Source organism: Podarcis erhardii, assembly GCF_964252035.2.
Source record: "Podarcis erhardii genome assembly, chromosome: 16".
NCBI lineage: Eukaryota > Metazoa > Chordata > Lepidosauria > Squamata > Lacertidae > Podarcis > Podarcis erhardii.
Genome location: NC_138514.1, coordinates 13927627 through 13947986, shown reverse-complemented (window position 1 = coordinate 13947986; position 20360 = coordinate 13927627). Strand labels below are relative to the sequence as shown.

The 20360-nt window shown below is 47.2% G+C and overlaps 1 protein-coding gene across 4 annotated transcripts in view; it reads right to left on the bottom strand.

The window, feature by feature from the left end:
- Positions 1-18293, bottom strand: part of CEP164 (centrosomal protein 164) — a 39308-nt gene extending 21015 nt beyond the window's left edge. For 2 of the 4 annotated variants that reach the window (XM_081844355.1, XM_081844357.1), the window contains exons 1-13: positions 18160-18293; positions 17698-17809; positions 17427-17538; positions 16167-16380; positions 13172-14728; positions 10869-11021; positions 10627-10734; positions 9833-9910; positions 8730-8804; positions 7702-7803; positions 6310-6389; positions 5044-5184; positions 1064-1279 (exon numbers count right to left, since the gene is read on the bottom strand). In XM_081844355.1, coding sequence (XP_081700481.1) covers positions 1064-1279; positions 5044-5184; positions 6310-6389; positions 7702-7803; positions 8730-8804; positions 9833-9910; positions 10627-10734; positions 10869-11021; positions 13172-14728; positions 16167-16380; positions 17427-17538; positions 17698-17785 — 2924 coding nt within the window. In that variant the 5' untranslated portion in view covers positions 17786-17809; positions 18160-18293. The remainder of the gene's footprint in view (positions 1-1063; positions 1280-5043; positions 5185-6309; positions 6390-7701; positions 7804-8729; positions 8805-9832; positions 9911-10626; positions 10735-10868; positions 11022-13171; positions 14729-16166; positions 16381-17426; positions 17539-17697; positions 17810-18159) is intronic. The other 2 variants (XM_081844356.1, XM_081844358.1) reach the window with 2 other exon arrangements.
- Between the last annotated feature and the right edge of the window lie 2067 nt (positions 18294-20360).

Genomic DNA, 20360 nt, shown 5'->3' with positions numbered 1-20360 from the left:
CGAAGACAACTTGCTCGCAATTTCCCAAGCAATCCAAGTGTGAGACTGATCCAAGCAACTGAGATTTGCAGAAGATTCTACAATAGAAACCTTCCATAAGTTTAGCATTCAGACTTCTCCGCATTTTCACTTACAACTCTGGCCCTGTCCTTCAGATGTCAGCCAGGTGCTCAAGCTTCACCTGTAACAATATGCTGTTTTAAGACTGCTACAAATGAAGATGTTGCTCCATGCAGGCTTGGGACAGATGAGGAGAATGCAGGAAGCCCTTTGACTAGAACCTAAGCCATGAAAACTGAACCACCAGCTGTATTCAGGCCTCACTCAGTGGCTCGGTTTAGGATTAGGATCTCCCTCTACACCTTTGCCACAGAGGATCCTGTTCAAAATTACACACACACACACACACACACACACACAGAGCACCATTTTCTGTATTTTTGTCCTACTACTTCCAGCCTCTTTCTCTTCCTGACTAAAGTCATTGTTTAAGTGGACTACCCTTGATTATTCAAGAAAGTTTTATCAGTAGCCTTCTGCTGTATGTGGCAGAAAATGTTTTTATGCCTAGCTTAACTGCTGACTCTGACCCCAAAGGCCAAGCAATGCAAGAGAGGCCATTGCAGGTGTGTTAAAGTCCTATACAGAGCCCAAGTGAGTAGAGAATCAAATGAGATTATCCTGTCATGACTTGCTCCAAAGTAGCAGCTGTTGATGAACAGGCATAGCAAGACTAGCTGCATAGAATAGCACCAAGAAAGCAATATGCAACTTTCTCTAGTGAGGAGCAAATGAACTTCCTAATGAACTCCAAATAGGAAGCTTCTGTTGAACTTTTTTGATGGGAATCTGGAGTCCAACACTGAATGTGGCAGAGACTTCTTTCTACCCTTGCAAAGTGGGGGTGGGGGTGCCTAAAAAGAACTGAATACTTGCAAGCTGTAAGACATATCACTCCCATGGACTAGCATCTCTTCAAAAGGCCTTCCACCCTCTATTAGCTGCAGGGGATTCACTGCAGGGAGGAAAAGAAGCAAAACAGCTGTATGTGGATGGAACTCACTGGAGGGCATCCTTTTTCTGCTGATGGAGCATCTGGATCTCCTGCTCCTCTTCTTGCTGTAGTTCTTCCTGCAGCTGCTGCATTCGCGTCTCTTTTTCTTGCAGCAAATGTATTTTTGCTTGTTCCAGCAAAGTGTGATGCGCTTTGGTTATTTCCTCAAGGGAATCGCCAGCATGCTTTTCCCAGGACATTTGCTTACCCTCAGCCTCAAAATTCCTGCCATTAAGAGAAACTTTCCACATTAAACACTCAGATTAGCAGGGAACAATATAGCAACAAGCACACTTCACAAAGCTGTCTTCTTCCACAAGAGAAGTCAGCCTTCCCAATACACTACTATCTCCACCTACTGTCCCAGCTTCATGTATGGCATGAAGAACTTACAGCTGTACCATATGCTGCCTGCCTGCCACAGGTAGAATAAATCTCATCTACCATGCACAGCAAGGCACAGATTTCAAGATCATATTTTCTCAGAATCTCAGGAGGCTACTAGGCACCACAGCCATAGAAGACTCAGGACTTCGTGGAAAGCATGGCCTCCATGGGGCTGTCCCTGAATAAGTCTGGCCCAACCCATAGCCGTGGACATGCCTTGGACCTGGTGTTTACCTCTATGGATGTTGGTGATCTGACACTAAGTAAAAGCGAAACGAAAGAAGTGCCATGGTCAGATCACTTCCTGGTGCAACTGGACTTCTCCGCGACCCATCCCCTCTGCAGGGAGGTAGGACCGATTCGGATGGTCCGCCCCCGCTACTTAATGGATCCAAATGGTTTCCAGAGAGTGGTAGGGGATGCTTTATCTCATGTTGATGGCCTTTCAGCTGATTCCCTGGTGGCCCGCTGGAATGTGGAGTTAACCAGGGCTATTGACTGTTTGGCTCCGAAGCGCCCTCTCCGATTGCATGGAGCCCGGACAGCCCCGTGGTTTTCCACGGATCTGAGGGCAATGAAACAATCGCTGAGACGGCTAGAGCGCCGGTGGCGGATAACTCATTCTGAATCTGACCGGACACAGGTTAGAGCTCAACGTCGAGCCTACCAAGTGGCGATAGCGATGGCAAAGAAGAATTTCTTCACTGCCTCTATTGCATCTGCAGAAAACAGCAGCAGGAGACTTTTTCAGGTGGTTCACAATTTAGCGGAACCACCTGCAACATCGGGGCCCAGTACGGGCCACATGTTCTCCTGCAATGATTTTGCAAAGTTTTTTTGCAGATAAAATCACTCAGATTCGGGAAGAAGTAGACTCCACCGTGGGAGCAGGGCCGGGGCGGGAGAGTGCTAGAGTTTTGTCTAGTCAAGTTGAGTGGGATCAATTCCAATCTGTTACCTCCGAGGATGTGGACAGGCTGCTTGGACGAGTGAAACCAACCACCTGTCTCCTGGATCCTTGCCCATCCTGGCTTATAAAAGCTAGCTGGGAAGGACTGGGCGATGAATGCTTCCCTCCGTGAGGGAGCCTTCCCAGACCCGCTGAAAGAGGCAGTTATTAAACCGCTTCTTAAAAAACCATCTTTAGATGCGGCCACGATGGCCAACTATCGCCCAGTCTCAAATCTTCCATTATTGGGCAAGGTGATTGAGCGAGCGGTTGCTGAACAACTCCAGGCACGCCTGGAAGAAGTGGACCATTTGGATCCCTTCCAGTCGGGATTCAGGCCTCATCATGGGACTGAAACTGCCTTGGTCGTACTGGTTGATCTCCGGCGGGCTAGGGACAACGGTGAGAGCTGTTTCCTAGTTCTGCTGGATCTCTCAGCGGCGTTTGATACCATCGACCATAACATCCTTCTGGACTGTCATGAGGGGCTGGGAGCTGGGGGCACTGTCATACAGTGGTTCCGCTCCTTCCTCTTGGGCCGTATTCAGAAAGTAGTGGTGGGGGATGAGTGTTCAGACCCCTGGGCTCTTACTTGTGGGGTGCCTCAGGGTTCTGTCCTCTCCCCCATGCTTTTCAACATTTACATGCAGCCGCTGGGAGAGATCATCAGGAGGTTTGGGCTGGGTGTACATCAGTATGCGGATGATACCCAGCTCTACCTCTCTTTTAAATCAGAACCAGTGAAGGCGGTGAAGGTCCTGTGTGAGTGTCTGGAGGCGGTTGGAGGATGGATGGCGGCTAACAGATTGAGGTTGAATCCTGACAAGACAGAAGTACTGTTTTTGGGGGACAGGAGGCGGGCAGGTGTGGAGGATTCCCTGGTCCTGAATGGGGTAACTGTGCCCCTGAAGGACCAGGTGCGCAGCCTGGGAGTCATTTTGGACTCACAGATGTCCATGGAGGCACAGGTCAAATCTGTGTCCAGGGCAGCTGTTTACCAGCTCCATCTGGTACGTAGGCTGAGACCCTATCTGCCTGCGGACTGTCTCGCCAGAGTGGTGCATGCTCTGGTTATCTCCCGCTTGGACTACTGCAATGCACTCTACGTGGGGCTACCTTTGAAGGTGACTCGGAAACTACAACTAATCCAGAATGCGGCAGCTAGACTGGTGACTGGGGGTGACCGCCGACACCATATAACACCGGTCTTGAAAGACCGACATTGGCTCCCAGTACGTTTCCGAGCACAATTCAAAGTGTTGGTGCTGACCTTTAAAGCCCTAAACGGCCTCGGTCCAGTATACCTGAAGGAGCATCTCCACCCCCATCGTTCTGCCCGGACGCTGAGGTCCAGCGCCAAGGGCCTTCTGGCGGTTCCCTCATTGCGAGAAGCAAAGCTACAGGGAACCAGGCAGAAGGCCTTTTCGGTAGTGGCGCCCGCCCTGTGGAAAGCCCTTCCAGCAGATGTCAAAGCGATAAACAACTACCTGACATTCAGAAGACATCTTAAGGCAGCCCTGTTCAGGGAAGTTTTTAACGTGTGATATTTTACTGTATTTTTGGTCTCTATGGAAGGCGCCCAGAGTGGCTGGAGAGGCCCAGCCAGATGGGCGGGGTATAAATAATAAATAATAAATTCTTATTACTATTATTATTAGAGCATTCAAGAGAATCTAGAATTCCAAATTCATGGCAGCTGCTTACAGTTCAGAACTTACTTTGAAAACGTAATGGTGCCATACAGCTACATTTCCTAGTCCAGAGCTTTGATAATTCTGCTGCCTTAAGGTATATCCATGAAAGCTGCTTTGATGGTACTGGACTGTCAGGCACTAGATGGAGCAGGCACCAGGCTCAGAAAGGGCAGGCAACTGTCCACATGGTACACAGCCTGGATCCCTGCCAGGTTACCAGGCTTTTAGAGGACTGCTACATTTTCAACACAAAACTCAAGGCCATGACTAGTTATGTTTATTTTACTAGTGACACTGCATTCACTTGGGTTTCTGAGCTAGGGACCAAGAGGAGAGACTATATTGCACAGGGCCAGTTGGACTGTGTGCAGCTATGAAACTTTCCTCTCTTCCTAAAATGCACGGAAAGCCAATAAGAGATGCTTTTAGACAAAACACACTTAACTTGTTTTACATCAAATGCATGTTGTTTTATGAAACAAAACCTGTGATAACCAACTTGAAGAGGAGAGCAAAGAAGGGGCTCAGCTGAGCCTTCAGGGATGAAGAGCACACTGCCCAATTATCCCAGTGAACCATTTCATAGTGAAGAAATACAGGCTGGCCTGAGCTCTAGAAACATTACACAGCACACCTCCATCTTGCCACCATTAAGTATCAATTAGGAAATGGATTAGGACACAAGTTTGTAAAATACACATTCTCTTCTAGAAACCCTGCCCCCCCTCCCTGTATTTATAAGTAGTTGCTTTTGGAGAAGGGCCACAGGGCAGTGACTGAGCATCTGCTTTGCCATGTTCAATCCCCGGCATCAGTATGAGCAGCTTCCTATGAATCCAGTGCAGACACTTTACTGGGAGGATGACAGAACCCAAAGGAGGTGTGCACTTCAATGTCCCTCCCTCCTCTTGCAGAAAAGGGCCCCCTAGACAGAAGCATATGCCATTGCATCCCCTTACTCTTTGCAGGATGGGTCTCGCTCATTCAGGTTCACCAGCTGGTGCTCAATTCTCATCTTCATTTCCAAGGTGCCAGAACCTACCGAGACTGCCTTCTTTTCAGACCCTTCAGAACCACTTGGGCAGCTTTTGCTCCTCTCCCTTGGTGGCAATAAAAATATAAAAGAACAAGGATTTACAGCTTGCCTAATTATGGAGGGCAGAGCCTCTAGTAACAGGGTGGAGTTCTGGCATGCAGCTCTGCAGCCAAAGAGGCAAGACAGGGCCTTCTCTACGCAAGAGAGAGATGGGGGGCTGATCACTACTGGGTGCCTGGAAACCACGGGGAGGGAGCCCCAAGAGGGGAACCATTGCCATACAGCACTAATTATGCATATCACCATTTTTTTTAAACTTAGTTGGAGACAACCCAATGTATGTTATCTAGATACTGGGATTTAATGTATTTCTTTCAAATATCTGGATATCATGTGGAATTTATCATCTTGAAATAATTTAGAATAGTTTGTTTTCCTCCAGTAATTGTTGTAGCTGGCAATTTATAATGTACTGTAAATGTATATTCTTCAAATGAAAATTTAGTATAAACACCCTTGCCCTTGAACATCTACTCAGTTCCTTCTAAGAAGCTTACAGCTTGCAGGCAGGTAATTAAGAATTGTACCTCAACTCTGTATCAATACTTTAAATCTGTAATGCCTTTTGTATTTTGCTATGTTCTTTTTTTTGGAATATTTTATTAGTTGAATATAAGAACAACGTATAACCAAATACAAGCAATCAAATTTGCTATGTTCTTATGCTACTGACAAACCTCATTTATCCTCTTCTGTAATGTTCAACTAATTTTATTAAGTAAAGGAAACATGGGGTTGCACTCAAGAGTAGAACCACTGAAATTAAAGGCCATTACTAACAGGTCCAACTAAACTTATGCCTGGGGCTGATCCCTGGATCCTAAATTTCGGTGTGCAGATATGGAGAGGAGATTATTTCTCTGCCTCCTTAATGTGGCATCTGTAACAGAGGGAAAGGGGGGGGGGTGTTGCTTAACTGACAAACCTAGGGCCTTGCTATATAAAAAGCACATCCCACCCTGAACAGAGCAAAACCTGCTGTCAAGACACAAAAGGGATTCTGCAGAGGGAGAGAATGAATGAGGAAATAAAGCAAGAATGTGCCCCTGAGAACCAGGGATTTTGATAGCTGGCTGCTTTGTGACAATACTGTGTGGAACGGGTGAGAAGTGTTGCAAAAGAGCTGTACCTCTTAGCTGATCCTTGGCTTTTGTCCTCTGCTAGGCTGCCTCTGCTTTGGTCCTTCTCCTGTCCTGACCAGTCATTAGTCTACCAGAAAGATAAAAACAGAAAGAAGGGTTTGCCACAATACTGCCATTTCAATGGAAGGTGGAGACAGCCAGTCATGAACAGAATTGATCCTTCTTGAGCTGAGCCTACAATAAGTGTTGCTGAAAGACAGTTCCAGAGTACAGACAAGATGGTGAAGCCTACAGCTACTGTCTTCCATGGGACAGGATTATTTCGCTGGATCAGGCTATCTGTGTCTAGAGAGAATGACTGACTGTGTGTTAGAAAGAATGAATGAATTTGGGAAGATGGTAAGCACACCAGCAATGACTACCCCACAAGAGACCTAACACACCACTTGGCTGGCTGATTCAATAGTGGGTGCTTTCACACACACACGAACAATTGCTGTGATGCAACAGATTCCATGAAATGTGCAATAAGGCAATACAGAGACTGCAGAAGCAAGGATGAGAAGCCAGAAACACAAGGCTACGGGTCTGCAGACGTGCCCCCAGCTTCTGTATGGATATCCCATTGCAATCTCTTTCCCCAGTCATCACACACGGCCTACACTCCAAATAGCCCCCAACCTACATGGTCCTCTCTGCTCCAAAGCACCAGGGAAAACGATACAGCAACATTAAGATGCAAAAAGGAAGGATACTAGTTTTTTATTATTCACATACAATGATGGGGAACCTCCAGCCCACTGGTAAAAATCAGGCTTAATGGGGTTTCTAATCTGGCCTACAAGGCCATTTCCTACAAAATCACACCCACCTGCTGCCATATATGGGAAGCTAAAAATGTGGCTGCAAAGACAACAGCAAAAGTACTCTTCTGGTGACTCTTGGCAAGCAAGGGTTGCGGCAAGTTACCACTAGTATTGATTGTGCGTAATCAGGAACTCCACGGCACAGCCAATCCCTGTGGGGCATGCTCTAAACGCTGAGCAGCTGAGCGGCATGTATAGGACACCTCACTCCTTCACTCCTATTCTATCCTAGAATCATGAGCTTCTGCAGTCCAAGTTTCAACCACCGACTTATGAGAATAGGCACCTCATATGTCTGTGTGGCCTCCTCACCAGCAGTTCTCTGCATGCCTGGAAATGACCTGCTGGATAAGCAGGAGTATATAGCAAGACTTCTGAGACAGGCTCACAACTTTAGGGTGCTTGGGAGCACTGCCTGTTAAAAGTGGACATTTGTTCCAGCTTAAATCTCTATGAGACCTGTCCCTTTTCTTCACACATTACTTTTCACTCTCCTAGCAAGTCGGCTGTAGGAGCAAACTCCAAGACAACATATTCGAAGAGGAGCCCATGCAGCTCCACAATGCCACTTACCTGTTCCTTCCAAGTGCTTTCAACCATGGCTCTGCTCACTGCAAACTTTGGAGTTCCCAGGACTGGAGGCAACACATCCATGACATTTTCAAAGCTTGGGCTCTGGGAACCAAAGCCCCCAAGAAACAAAGGGGTAAGGAGAGATTGGCATTCCAAGAGGCTTCCCTGCTTGAGCTCTCAAAGGTAGTGTTGAATATGGTGCTGAGGATCCTCAGGCTGATAGCCCTGGGGGTCCCAAACATTCAGGCTTCGGCTACCTTCTCTGGAGCAGCTCACGACCAAGGCCTCTGTGACAAACATGACACCCTGTCTCAAATGAACACTGGACCAATACACAGCGCAGGACTTGAGATCTGATCCTCTGACTTGAACATGGTGGTGTGTAAGGGGGGTGATCTGTGACTGGGGGAGCAGATAGTGACTCATCTTAATCTACTTAAATATGTCAGAACAGGGGCATAGGGGCCTTGGAGGTTACCAATGTCTCCTTAAGGAATGGAGTGGTTCTGACTGCTCTGAAGATGGCAGCAGTGAGGCTTCTGTTGAAGAAATCTGGTTTAGATATCTTAGCCTGAGATGAGCTATCAGCCAGTCTTGAATGTGCCATTCTTGGGGGGAAATGGTGTGAAGACCGGTCAACTCCAAGCAGTGCTGTTGATATTCACTGTCTGGATCAGACCTAGTTTGGGGGTGGAGATGGTAGAAGTCATCTACCCAGACAACCAAGGCTAACGAACTTGGGGTGTGGGTGGGGTGGGAGAGTGTGTGGCCCCATTAGTTATTCCAGACCCTCTTCTAGGCCAAGAGACCGGGGCTTTGGACCTGAAGCCAGCAATTATATTGATACTGGGTACAAAGCAAGGTGCAATGGTACTTGGAACTTCATCCACACAAAAACAGACCAGGAGAGTCCTTAAAAGGACCAGCCTAAGAGTTATGCGCTCACCAAGAACTCCATCTTATTTTTTCAAAGAAGTTTCTATTTCTTCTTCCTACTCTCTTACTACCCATGTTAATGGCAGACTCACCACAACGCTATGCGGCTCAGGGTCCAAATGGTCAGAAACCTGCCATTCCTTCATTGGATTGCTGCCTTCAGAAACCTTCAAAAGCAAAGGGACACACACCCATCACCAGCTTTGCACACTCTGACTGACTGGAAAGCAAACTAAAAAAGGTGAGGAGTGACTGACCCACAGCATTCTAAGGTGAATGCCTTGAATATTTTAACCCACAAAAATACACAAACCACCAATGCAGCAGCGAAAGTATCTGAGATGTCAAATTGCTCCTCAAACCCTGCCAGATTTCTTCTAGGGAATTTCTCTCTTGGTCATCCAACATCACATCCATGGCATTTGGGGCTGATGTGTTTACTATAGCCCAAATGCTGTTCCTCTTTTAAAGATGATCTGAGGATTGGCTTTTATTGGGAAGCAGGCACTTTAAGCCCCCAATACCAGGAAACTATCCAAAAAGCAGGGTGGATAAAAATCAATGATCTATATTTTTTAAAATAAAATAAAATTTAAAAAATCGGATTTTTTTATTAAATCAGATTTTTAAAATAAAATGCATTTGGAGGAAAAATCTCTCTACAGATAGTTTTCTATTTAAGTTACATTATAGTCCAAAGGCTATTCATTAGGAAATAAGGAATTGTTTTAAGTTTTTAATGTGTGCTAAAACTCAGTCTAAGGTTTTCGTTTTTTTAAAAAATAATTTAATCACATCAGCTAACAAACATGGATACATATGCTATAATATTTTTGATTTAGTTAAATAAATTATTTAAATTGTTATTAAGGAAATAATTATTTTTCTCCTTTCAATAAAGTACAGCAGAAAAGTTGTCCAAATATAAACAGTTAACTTATTAAACCTCACAATAATTTCATGATTATCTGTCAATGTATTTCTAATATTATAACTAAATCAGTAATTTCTGATATAACTGTAAAAACTACTCTGAAAATTTATTATTCCAAAAATGAAATCTTCATCTCGTTGTAAATACTAATATTATACCAGCAAGAATGAGTCTTTCTGTACAAAAAATGATTTAAATCAAGTCTTACTGACTAGTGATTTAAATCAATTTGATTTAAATCAAATCCACCCAAGTACATACCTCATTGTCAAAGCTGGCACCAAGGGCACTAACATCCATATGCAGGTTCTTGAGAAGCCCACCTGTCCCACGAGGACTCTGGACATGCAACAAGGAGCAGAGAAATGTTCAGCTGTGCATCCAAAGCCATACTTGAAGAACTGACACTGGGGACAAAGAAGGCAACAAGAGAGGGTCCCAATCTGCTCCCTCACCCTAACCACAAGCAATGTAGTGTAGGGATCTTTGGGGGAACCAGGGCTAGAAGAACTAGAGTGTGGATTTGGATTTATATGCGCAAATTGGCCCCTTCTCAAGGCTGGTGAGCCTACAGGTACATGGGCATAATGAAGCCAGAGTCTGATTACTGTATCAAGAGTTGCGCCCTTCTGCGAAGAATTTAAAACTGCAAGAATCACCACTTATACAAAGACCTATCTGTCCTGCTGCGCGTTCCACTTAGAAGCATGCAGTAAAATAGGCATTGCACCAACTCTTGTGTTTCTTTCTGTGCAGGGAAGCCAGGAGACTTGAAATGGACAAGCATCATAGCTGAGTGGCGGATAATCTTCTTTGCATGAGGACTCGGGTTCAATCCCCAATGGCATTTCCAGTGGGGTACAGAACATGCCCCATTTGAAACCCTGGAGAGCTGCAAGTGATCAGTGAGGGCAGTACTGAGATAGATGATCTGACTTGGTATAAAGGCAGCTTTGTATGTTCCAATGTGTCCACCATTTATCAGATAAGAAAGGAATACGCACAGCCCTCCCTCCCCATCTCATAGAGCAACTCTGTTTATCAAGCACTACTACCTCATTGCTGCAATCTTCCTTTTCTGCCCCATTAGGGGTCAGCTGGTTTAAGGATGCTTCCTCTTCTTCGTCCACAGACTGAAAGAGACTTTTCTTGCAACTGCCAAGCTTTAAGAGACGAAAACATGCATACATCAGAAGGACATTAAGTAGATAATGCAAAGCAAAAGAGGCAAAAAGCCACACAAACAACTTTGCATGTTCATAAGCACACCCACACGAGCCAGATTTTAGTTGTTTACCATTGTATGTGCTGGTGCCTTCGGTTCCACGGCACTTCTCCCATTTGTATTGTGTAAGTTGCAGGGTGCACTGACTGGAGCATCCACAAACCCACGTAATGGAGCAAGGCTCCCCAGGGGAGACTGGACAGGGGCTAGTATAGGTCCTGGAGACTGGAAGATTTCAGGGAGGGGGAAGACACAGTAACAAGGTAAGCAGAAGCTGTCTATGACTATGCTAGAAGTTCAACAGCAGTCTGACATGGCTTCTTACGCGCTCTTTCTCTACCTCCCACCTCAATAATAGAACTGCTTTCCTGGATCACAACAGACTGAAGTTTGAAGTGTCAGCAAGAGCTGATCTCATTTTGGAGAGGGGACAACAACGCAAGCACACAAGTGTGTGGATTGCATTAGCAGTGTTTCTCAAACCTGGGTCTCCAGCTGTTGTTGGACTACAATTCCCATCATCCCTGGCTAGCAGGACCAGTGACCATGGATGATGGGAGCTGCAGTCCGACAACAACTGGAGACCCAGGTTCTGTGTTAAGGTCTAAAAAACAAAACAAAAACAAAACAAAAAACTACACCTGTCTGAAAAAACTGCAGTACAGTTGTCCCTTGAAATAAGATGAGAATGAAACCCAATGGTCAAATCAGGTTGATTCACTCAAATGCCAAATGCTCTTTCAGGAACTAATAAGCAATGCAACAGGGAGGCATCTATCTCCATTTCCACATTAAAACGACATGCCCAAGCAACACAGCCAGACTGTGCAGCATCTATTTATTTGCAGCATGTAAAGGGATTGTCTACAAGCTTAGAGGAATCAGCAGTTGGCAAATGCTACAGATACCTTAGAAGGCTACATCAACCACCAGAGCCACTAGCTATGCCACCTGCAGAAGATGGCACCCTTGGCCACCACAAGATATTCAGTTCACTTCTGAAAGAACTGAAACAACTAACCCTTCCACTTATTTATTCTGTAAGTTTATACCAGGCAGACAACTAAAAACACAGGAACTTTTTTTTATTGAGATTTATAATTCATCCTGTATTATGGTCAATCCCAGAGTAGAGTGCAGCGTTAAAATACATGACACAAAACAAGGCAGAATAATCTGAAAAAAATCAAACCACAACAACAGTAAATCAAATTTACATCACAGCACTGTGAGAGCGACAAAAAACCAAACAAACCTCTGAGCAAGATGCATAAAGTCCACCAATCAACTATGTGAGGGGAGAAAGCTGCAGACCAGCCTGTGCTGCCTACCGATGCCATGCATGTGATGGGAAACTATAGGCACATGACTTCTTTCTGCCTATATGCTCCAATGGGACTCGACTGGAGGAAGTCCCACTACAAAAAGGGCCTGTCTTCACCAGTACAGGTTGGCTCCCCCAGAGGTGTTCAAATAAACACACTAGTTAGATAACACACTGGCCTTGTGGTGCATGAATGCAACTGGGTAGCCACAAGATTATTTTCAGGTGCTCCTCAGATGCAATGACTAGGAATTATGTGGGAAACCCAAGGATGGGGAAAGGTGCAACCTTAAGACACCAGAGGAGATCTGGGTAAGCAGATTCCTTGCAATTCTACTCAACAACTGTCACACAATAACCATTAACCATTCCTTCACCCATCCTAAACTTCCCATCAGATTTTATATGAGACTATTATTAAGGATTGTACTCAATGCAGTAGCACTAATGAGAATGTTCTGGCAGCAAAATGATTTCTCCTTGAAGGCAGCTTTGGAACCTTTGCAGGCTCTCTCCCCTCTGCTCTTCCCCAAAGCTGTTTTGGGGGTTTCCCACAACACTTCACAGCAGCTTTGGGAATAGTGCAGGGGGAGGAGAGGAGTGACTCCCTCCTTGACAATTTAGTGAAATTATGTTGTTGAAAACTGCCTAAATAAACTGTCTCCCTGGGCTCCTATGAGAGGAACAGCAGGATAATATAAACGAATATTAATTTACTCAACTATTTCAGTTATTATTCATTTATAAGCAGGATAGGTTTATCTCTTTATCCACAGTCTCCCAAGGACTGGCAAGATGAGCAACCATCGAGTGTCAGTATTGGGTCAATACCAGGGAAAGACCTTGCAGCGGCCTTTAGAGAGACCAGGATCTAGATCTCCACTCAGCCACAAAACCTACTGGATTACTTCTGATCACTCTGTCTCAGCCTAACAACCTTGCAGTGATGATGGAAGGACTAAAGGGAGTGGGGGCTCCATATGCAGCATCCTCAGCTCCGCAGAAGAGCAGAGATACTATAAAATAAACACGTATAATCTAAACTGCCTACCTCTTCACCTCCATCTCCTCCTGGTGTAAGCTCAGGCCAGCTGTCTTTCTTTGCCAGTGTTCTGCTCTGCACTTGCTCTCCTTCTGCCTGCCTATTTTGAATGAAGAACACCTGACCCTCGACTGGACTCTGGAGTACCCCTGCCTTAAAGACTGCAGCTCCTGGCCTAGGCCTCATCTCCACTTCCGCAGCCCCTTCCTGAGGAACGTAAAGCTCCATGTTCAGGCCAGTGACAAACTCTTCAGAGCCACTTTGCTGTTGCTTGAGTGGTTCAGGTACAGCCAGCTCTGCTCCTCTGGACCTCTTCACCATATGGACCATATGCCGATAAAACTTCTGATCCTCTGTGTAGCACTCGCTTTCTGAACGGTCATTAGGGATGCTCTGTGGTTGGGTATGGGAAGCTTCCAGGAAAGTTCTTTTGGCAACAGCCAGAAGGCCCATGGGGCGGTCAGATCCATGAGTGCTCTGTAGGTCCCAGGAGAAGTTGTCAACTTCTCCCAAGATCTCAGAATCAAGATGGTCGGCCAAGCTGCTTGTCACGCTGCCGCCACCGCTGCCACCACCACCAGAGTGCAGCCGCTCACCATGTCTCCTTTCACCCCTGAGCTGAACTGACAAACCTGCAGCAGCCAACAGAGGACTAGCTTCCCCACCTGTTCCAGTCCCTACTCCCAGCCCACAGGCAGAAGTCTGCTGCTGGGTGCCCCCTCTTCCACTCATGCTGAGCTCTGTGGCATGGCACTGCTCTTGGAATTTCCTTCCCTTTCTGCTCTCCTTCACTTTAGAGAAAGGCCTCGGGTCGTTCTGCAAAGAATGGATGTCACCTTCTTCCATGATGTTGGGCTCGTATGTCTCACCAGCCAACACAAGGGAAACAGCAGCAGGAGGAAACCGCTGAATTTCCCTTTCAATTGTATGCAAGAATCCTCTGTCCCGTCCTATGCAGCTGAAAGGCCCCATCACCCGCTCTCCGGGTGAAGAATCAGGTGACTGGCAGAGGCAACCTTCCTCCATGTAACTATTCTCTTGGTCCTTGCCTAGATTTTCACCCTCGAAGAACAGGGTTCTCACCTTCGGTGTCTCCAGGGCCAGCACAGTCCCATCATCAGTGGGTTCCTTCAGTGCTTGGAAAAGTGGCACAGCAATCTTGGAGCCATCTAAATCAGGTTCTGAATCTGAAAAAACACAAGCAGCTGTACTTCTGATTTCTGCTGTCACATCTTGGCATGACTGATCTGGTTTGCTAGAAGATGAAGCTCTTCCAAGAATCTTCTCCACGTCTGCCAGGATCTGGCGAGTCCGTGGGGTTGACTTGGCTGGCAGAATAGGTTGCAGCTTACTAGGGACAGGACCCGAGTGCAGCCGGGGTGGGTCACTTGGATCAGGAGACATCCCTGAAGCCTTTCCTTTGCGGTTCTTCAGGAAGAGTTCATTCCTTGTCATGAAGCTGCCCTGCTGCTCCAGCTCAGGACTTGCGTGGCCTGATGACAGGACAGGGGATGACACTCTATAAAAGGATGTTGAAGGAAGAATCCCCGGCTCTGACTGCGTCTCCTAAGCAGATAAAGGCCATTAAGCAGACTTACAGATTGGTATAATTTGTACAGGTGCCGGTCTTTCTCCCTAGGACAGAGTCTCCCAAGGAAGACAAGTTACATGTAGGAATACCCATGGCAGAATTCCCAATAATATGACTCTGCCTGCATATCCTCCCCCTGCATTTCTGCTGCCCCAAATGTGGCTGGTCTTCAGAGATCTTCACATAAACCAGCTGTTCTTACTGACAGCCTAGTTGTTTCCCACCTGGACTCCCCAATCAGCTGCAATGGCCAAGCAGGATGGGGTGGAGGAGATCACCACATGCAACTGCTACAGTGTGGATTATGGGAGAAAACATGCTGTAGTCAAATGTGACTTAACCCCTGAATGTCTGGCAGAAAACACACAAAAATATGGATAGGATCCTAATAGCCATATTCACTGAGCTGCACAAGGACAGAAACTTAAGAAAAAGGTGCCCTGTTGAGCCCTGAGCTCAAAAACAATTTATTTGCTCAGCTATGTTTGAAAAGATGCAGACAAAACAAGCCATGTTTTGATTAGGGTGGGTGACAGTGCTACCTTAGCAGCTGCCTTGCAGCTGGCCTTGACTACTGACCCACACCTCCTGTGCTGAACTAGTGCCAGAAGTCTAGATGAAACTCAGCTTGCAGAGAGGGGGTTGCATAGGGCTAAAACAGATAGATTAAAAGACCTCCAGATTCCCAAACTATCCCTGTACCTTTGATCTCTATGCTGACCTCTCTATCAGTTTAGACTGATATGTCTTAGGCTGCATCCTCCTCCCAACTTCCATCTCTTTCTCACAACCTCAAGATGAGAGGTCATCTTGGAAATGTCCTCTGAAAACAAAGGAGCAAGCATAGCTACCTTTGCCTTCTCTAGATTAGATAGTTAGCTTAGAACAAGAAGCATTTTGATCTAAGTTATGTACCTCCTATAAGACACAGCTTTGTTATTTTCTTACTTTAGAAGTAACTTGCTGTGCGTGATTGCAACAGGTAAAGTCTACTCTCTAGCCAAATTCACAAGCCACACTCTGCACTGCAATAGTCCAGGCAACTAGTACCTGGGTTCAAATCCTCATTCAGCCAAGAAGTTCACTGTGTGACCTTGGGACAGTTAATTTATCTCAGCCTAATCTACCATGTGGGGTTGCAGTGAGGGTAAAGGGGAGGCAGAAGTTGTGTCTACACCATCCTGAGCTCCTTTAAGGAAGAGTGGAATAAAATTAATAATAATGACACTTAAAGACTAAATCCCTCTTCTTGTGCTGAAATAAGGTGGCCCTCTTTTAACTTGGACAGGCACCAATTACAGAGAAAAGATACAGGGATGGGAGAGAAGCAGGAACAGCAGGAAACATGCAAGAAGTCTGCATTTCCTCTAACACCCAGTTCCATCCGGCCCTGTATCCAACTAAGGTACTCACAACTGGATGTTTCAGCAGGTCTTTCTCTTTTTTCTCTTTCTTCTCTTTCTTCTCCTTTTTCTTCTTCTTCTCTTTCTTCTTGAGACCTCCCTGATCCAGGAGCTTCTCCCTCTCCTGGATCACAAGCTGTCGGTAGCGCTCATCACATGGATGTTCCCACGTTGACTGACCATTGGCAAAGTTGAAGTAATAGATGTCCCCTGTGATATCTTGGCTGAAGATGGACATGGAATCTAAGCAGCTGCATATACATGCATACATGCGTGTGCACGCATACCTACACAGGCTCAAGAATATCCTTGCCTTCCTAATCTGAAGGGACTGCCAAGGCCCCCCAAACCCACTAATAGCTTGGAAGCGGCCCTTCCTATGTGAGAGGCAAGCGAAATGGCAAGAAAAGCTAGATGTGAACAGTTGCCTTTGAGCCTCCCAGTGTAATGGTAATTCTTCCCAAGGAAGAGTATGTGATGTGATTACACTTTCCCCCACAGTTATCAGGAAGGTATAAAGCAGCTAGTACAGTGTTTGGAAGGATTATGCTCTAGAAATGTAGCCAGAAAACAGATTTGTTTTAAAGGGTGCTCATGGCTTAGGGTAATCAGTACAGCCCATACTGGAGAAATTTGAGCATCATCCCTTCCCAACACGTACCTGAGCCACCACCCAAATGCACATTATAGAAACATATCACAACTGTAGATACTCAGCTTTGATTCAAAGTTAGCCTGTGTGTAGTCTATGAGTGAAATCAGGTGTACACAAAGCAGAGCAACTAAACAGAATGGTACTCTGTACTTCAAACAGCAGGGAGGGGTGATTGTTGTTTTTCAGATTGTCCCCTCACATAAAGTCTCACTGATATATAAAAAAAAGACCTACCAAAGGAAGGAAACAGGCTAAGTTTTAACCTTGCTCTGTTGTACACATACACTATTTGTACATACACTATTTTTTTACACTCACAGATTGTGGGCTTTGGGGGTCTTTATGCCACAGAGATACAGATGAACGTGAACAAAAATGACACCCTCCTCCCATGTTCTGCCACCTCATTCTGCAACATATACAGGCTGGGCCTTAATTCCACTGCTGAAATAAATATTGCTCCTCACTATTCCAAGCCTAACATTAGCTTGGATCAAATCACACCTGCTTTAGCAGGCTCTGTGGAGTGTGAGATGAGCCAGCCAAGATGCAGCAGCGGGGGGTGGGGAGAGAGCAGCATAAGGATGGATGGCTCAAAGGGCATCTCTGCCTTACCAAGGTTTCCATTCAGCGGGCAAAGGGGCCACAATGCCTTCTCGGGCCAGCCACATCAGCTCTGGCTCGACCTCTGGGTCGATCCCAATCACTCGAGCAAACTCATTGATTTCTGCAGAAGAGAAAAGAAGCATCAGGCCGGCCAGGCTGACAGCTGTCCTCAGGAGCTACCTAGGCCCACCCTCCTCCATCACCACCTGCAGGTGCGTCATCCTGCTCCTGTCTGGAGCCACAGGGCCCTCTCCAGGAGGGGAAGACTGCTGGCGCTCACCTTGCTCGCTGGGGATGTAGGTTTCATCGTAGTCCTCTTCCAGAATGAGCTGGTCGCCGATCCGTATTGCAGGCCCAGCCATGGCCATCCCCGGAGCGGAGTCTGCTTACACCTGCAAGGCACCAGCCGGGAAGGAAGGAGGACACCGTCTGCCAGCGCAAGGGAGGCGGGCAAGCGGGCCACCCTCCCACCGAGCCCACGAGTCAGGGAGCGGCCCTGCTTCCCGCCTTAGCAAGGCACCGGGGCCGCCCCCGCCTGCCCCCCCTCATCCTCCTCCTCCTCGCTGCCTGCTTGGGGGCCCTCATGGCCGGGCTGCCCAGGAACGAAAAGCAGGCAGAGGCGAGCTCCTTCGCCCGCGCCGCGAACGGAGAGGAGCCGCCTCCGAGAGCGGCCCTGCAGCGCCTTCCCCGCCCCACGAAGCGCCCTCCGCCCGCCCGCCCGCCCGCCGGCCCCCCTCCTCACCCCGCTCCGGTGCGGGGCCTCAGCGCGAACGCCGGGCCCAGGCAACCAGCCGCGCGACTCTGCGGTTGCCATGGCTACCCAGGGCAGTTGCACCGCGCCGGCCCGGCCGGATTCACTTCCGGCATCCAACCTTGGCAACAAGGCCGCCCGGCGCTCCATTGGCCGAAAAGGAGCATGGGAAGGGCCGCCGATCGCTGCGGGGCCTTGTGGGAGTTGTAGTCTCTGGACCAGCAAAGCGACGCCGCGAGACGTCAGAGAGAGAGAGAGAGAGAGAGAGATGGAGAAAAGCTGCTCCTCCACCACGGAGGGAGATCTGATTCAGGGCTAATTAGGTGCCTCCGTTCTTCCGAGCTGATTCAAGGTTTGTAGTAATTGCAGCTGCGGCCTACCCGGCTAATTAGCGTCAGCCGAGAGATCACAAGAGGCACCTATTACTTCTGCTTGGTACAGAGACTTGTGGCACATAAGCAGCAGCAGCAGCGCCGGGTCGTAATTAAAAACAAACCCTAAGGCTAATTAGGCTCATTAGCCCGCCCCCTCATTAGAGTGCCCAATGAGACCCGCCCCATTTCTATTTTAAGCACCTGCAGTCTGGTTCCATCCCGATTCAAAAGTGAAGCCCATCCCTTTGGTACTTGCCCGGTTTGTCTCAAAATACTGTATTCCATGCACCTGAAACGAATAATAATAATAATAATAATAACTCTGGGCGGCTTCCAACAAAAGATTAAAAATACATTAAAACATCAGTCATTAAAAACTCCCCTGAACAGCAGCTCTCAAAGGGTGTGGCAGGAGAGAATGGCCCCCCTCCTATTCTCACTCCTATTCCTCACCCCTGCCTATTTTCTACTTCCCAGAGGTGCCAACTTGAATAAAATATTGCGGGGGCCCAGATAAGCCCCTGCATAGTCGATCACATGGCATTGTGCAAGCACTCCACTTGAATGGCAGTGCCCATCAACTTGGAGAGGGTGGTCCAGCTCCTTTAAATATTTTATTGGGGAGCCGAAGCCCCCTTGGCCCCTAGGTGTTGGCTCCTTCCCTTCTGTTCCCCCTGGATCTTCTCTTCCCTCACCCTCCGAGCCCCTATAACGTAGGTCCAGGGCTGGGCAGTCAGTAGCCCTCAAGATGTGATGGGTCTCTGACTTCCAGCATGGGTGATGGTGATGGCAGCTGTGGTTGGACCAACACTTGGACAAGGGTCACAGGCTACCCCCATCACCATAGTGAAGGCAAAGCGTGTGCAGTTGGATTGACTGCAAATTCTTCCCCTGCCTACCACATGCTGCTTTCATTTCTCCCTTCCTCTGCTGTCTCATGATATGTTGCTGGCCTCTCATAACTTCTCTTTGCAAAATGCCCTACACAGAGATGGTGCTACATAAATAAAAAGAGGAGGGTTGGATGGAGTTAGGCTAAGGTGAACATTCAGAGTCACTCTGCATACCCCTTGGGGTGTAAGTGTTGGGTGTCTTGGGCAGCTGCTACTCTCTTCTCCACAGGTGGCTCCTTTTTACCTCCTCTCATTCCTTCAGTCTCTCTCTCTGACCTTCAACCCTCAGAATCCTCTCCATTGCTCTCAGACTTACAACAGTTTCTGAGGGCCAAAGAGAGCAGCCCACAAAGAGATGCAGTGCACAAGGTTGCAGAAGCTTAAATATTATGAGTCACAAACATGCAGGCTGTGGATTTGGCAAAGGGGGGCATGGTTTTGATATACGAGGACAATGAACACCTTAGAATCACTTATTCCTTATTATTATTATTAAAAAATTGTATACCATCCTATACAACAGGTCTCAGGGCAGTTCACAGGATAAAAGGTAAAGGGATCCCTGACCATTAGGTCCAGTCGTGGCTGACTCTGGGGTTGCGGCGCTCATCTTGCTTTATTGGCCGAGGGAGCCAGCGTGCAGCTTCCGGGTCATGTGGCCAGCATGACTAAGCCGCTTCTGGTGAACCAGAGCAGTGCACGGAAACGCTGTTTACCTTCCCGCCAGAGCGGTACCTATTTATCTACTTGCACTTTGATGTGCTTTCGAACTGCTAGGTTGGCAGGAACAGGGACCGAGCAATGGGAGCTCACCCCATCGTGGGGATTCGAACCGCCGACCTTCTTATTGGCAAGTCCTAGGCTCTGTGGTTTAACCCACAGCACCACCCGCATCCCCAGTTCACAGGATAAAATCATGATATAA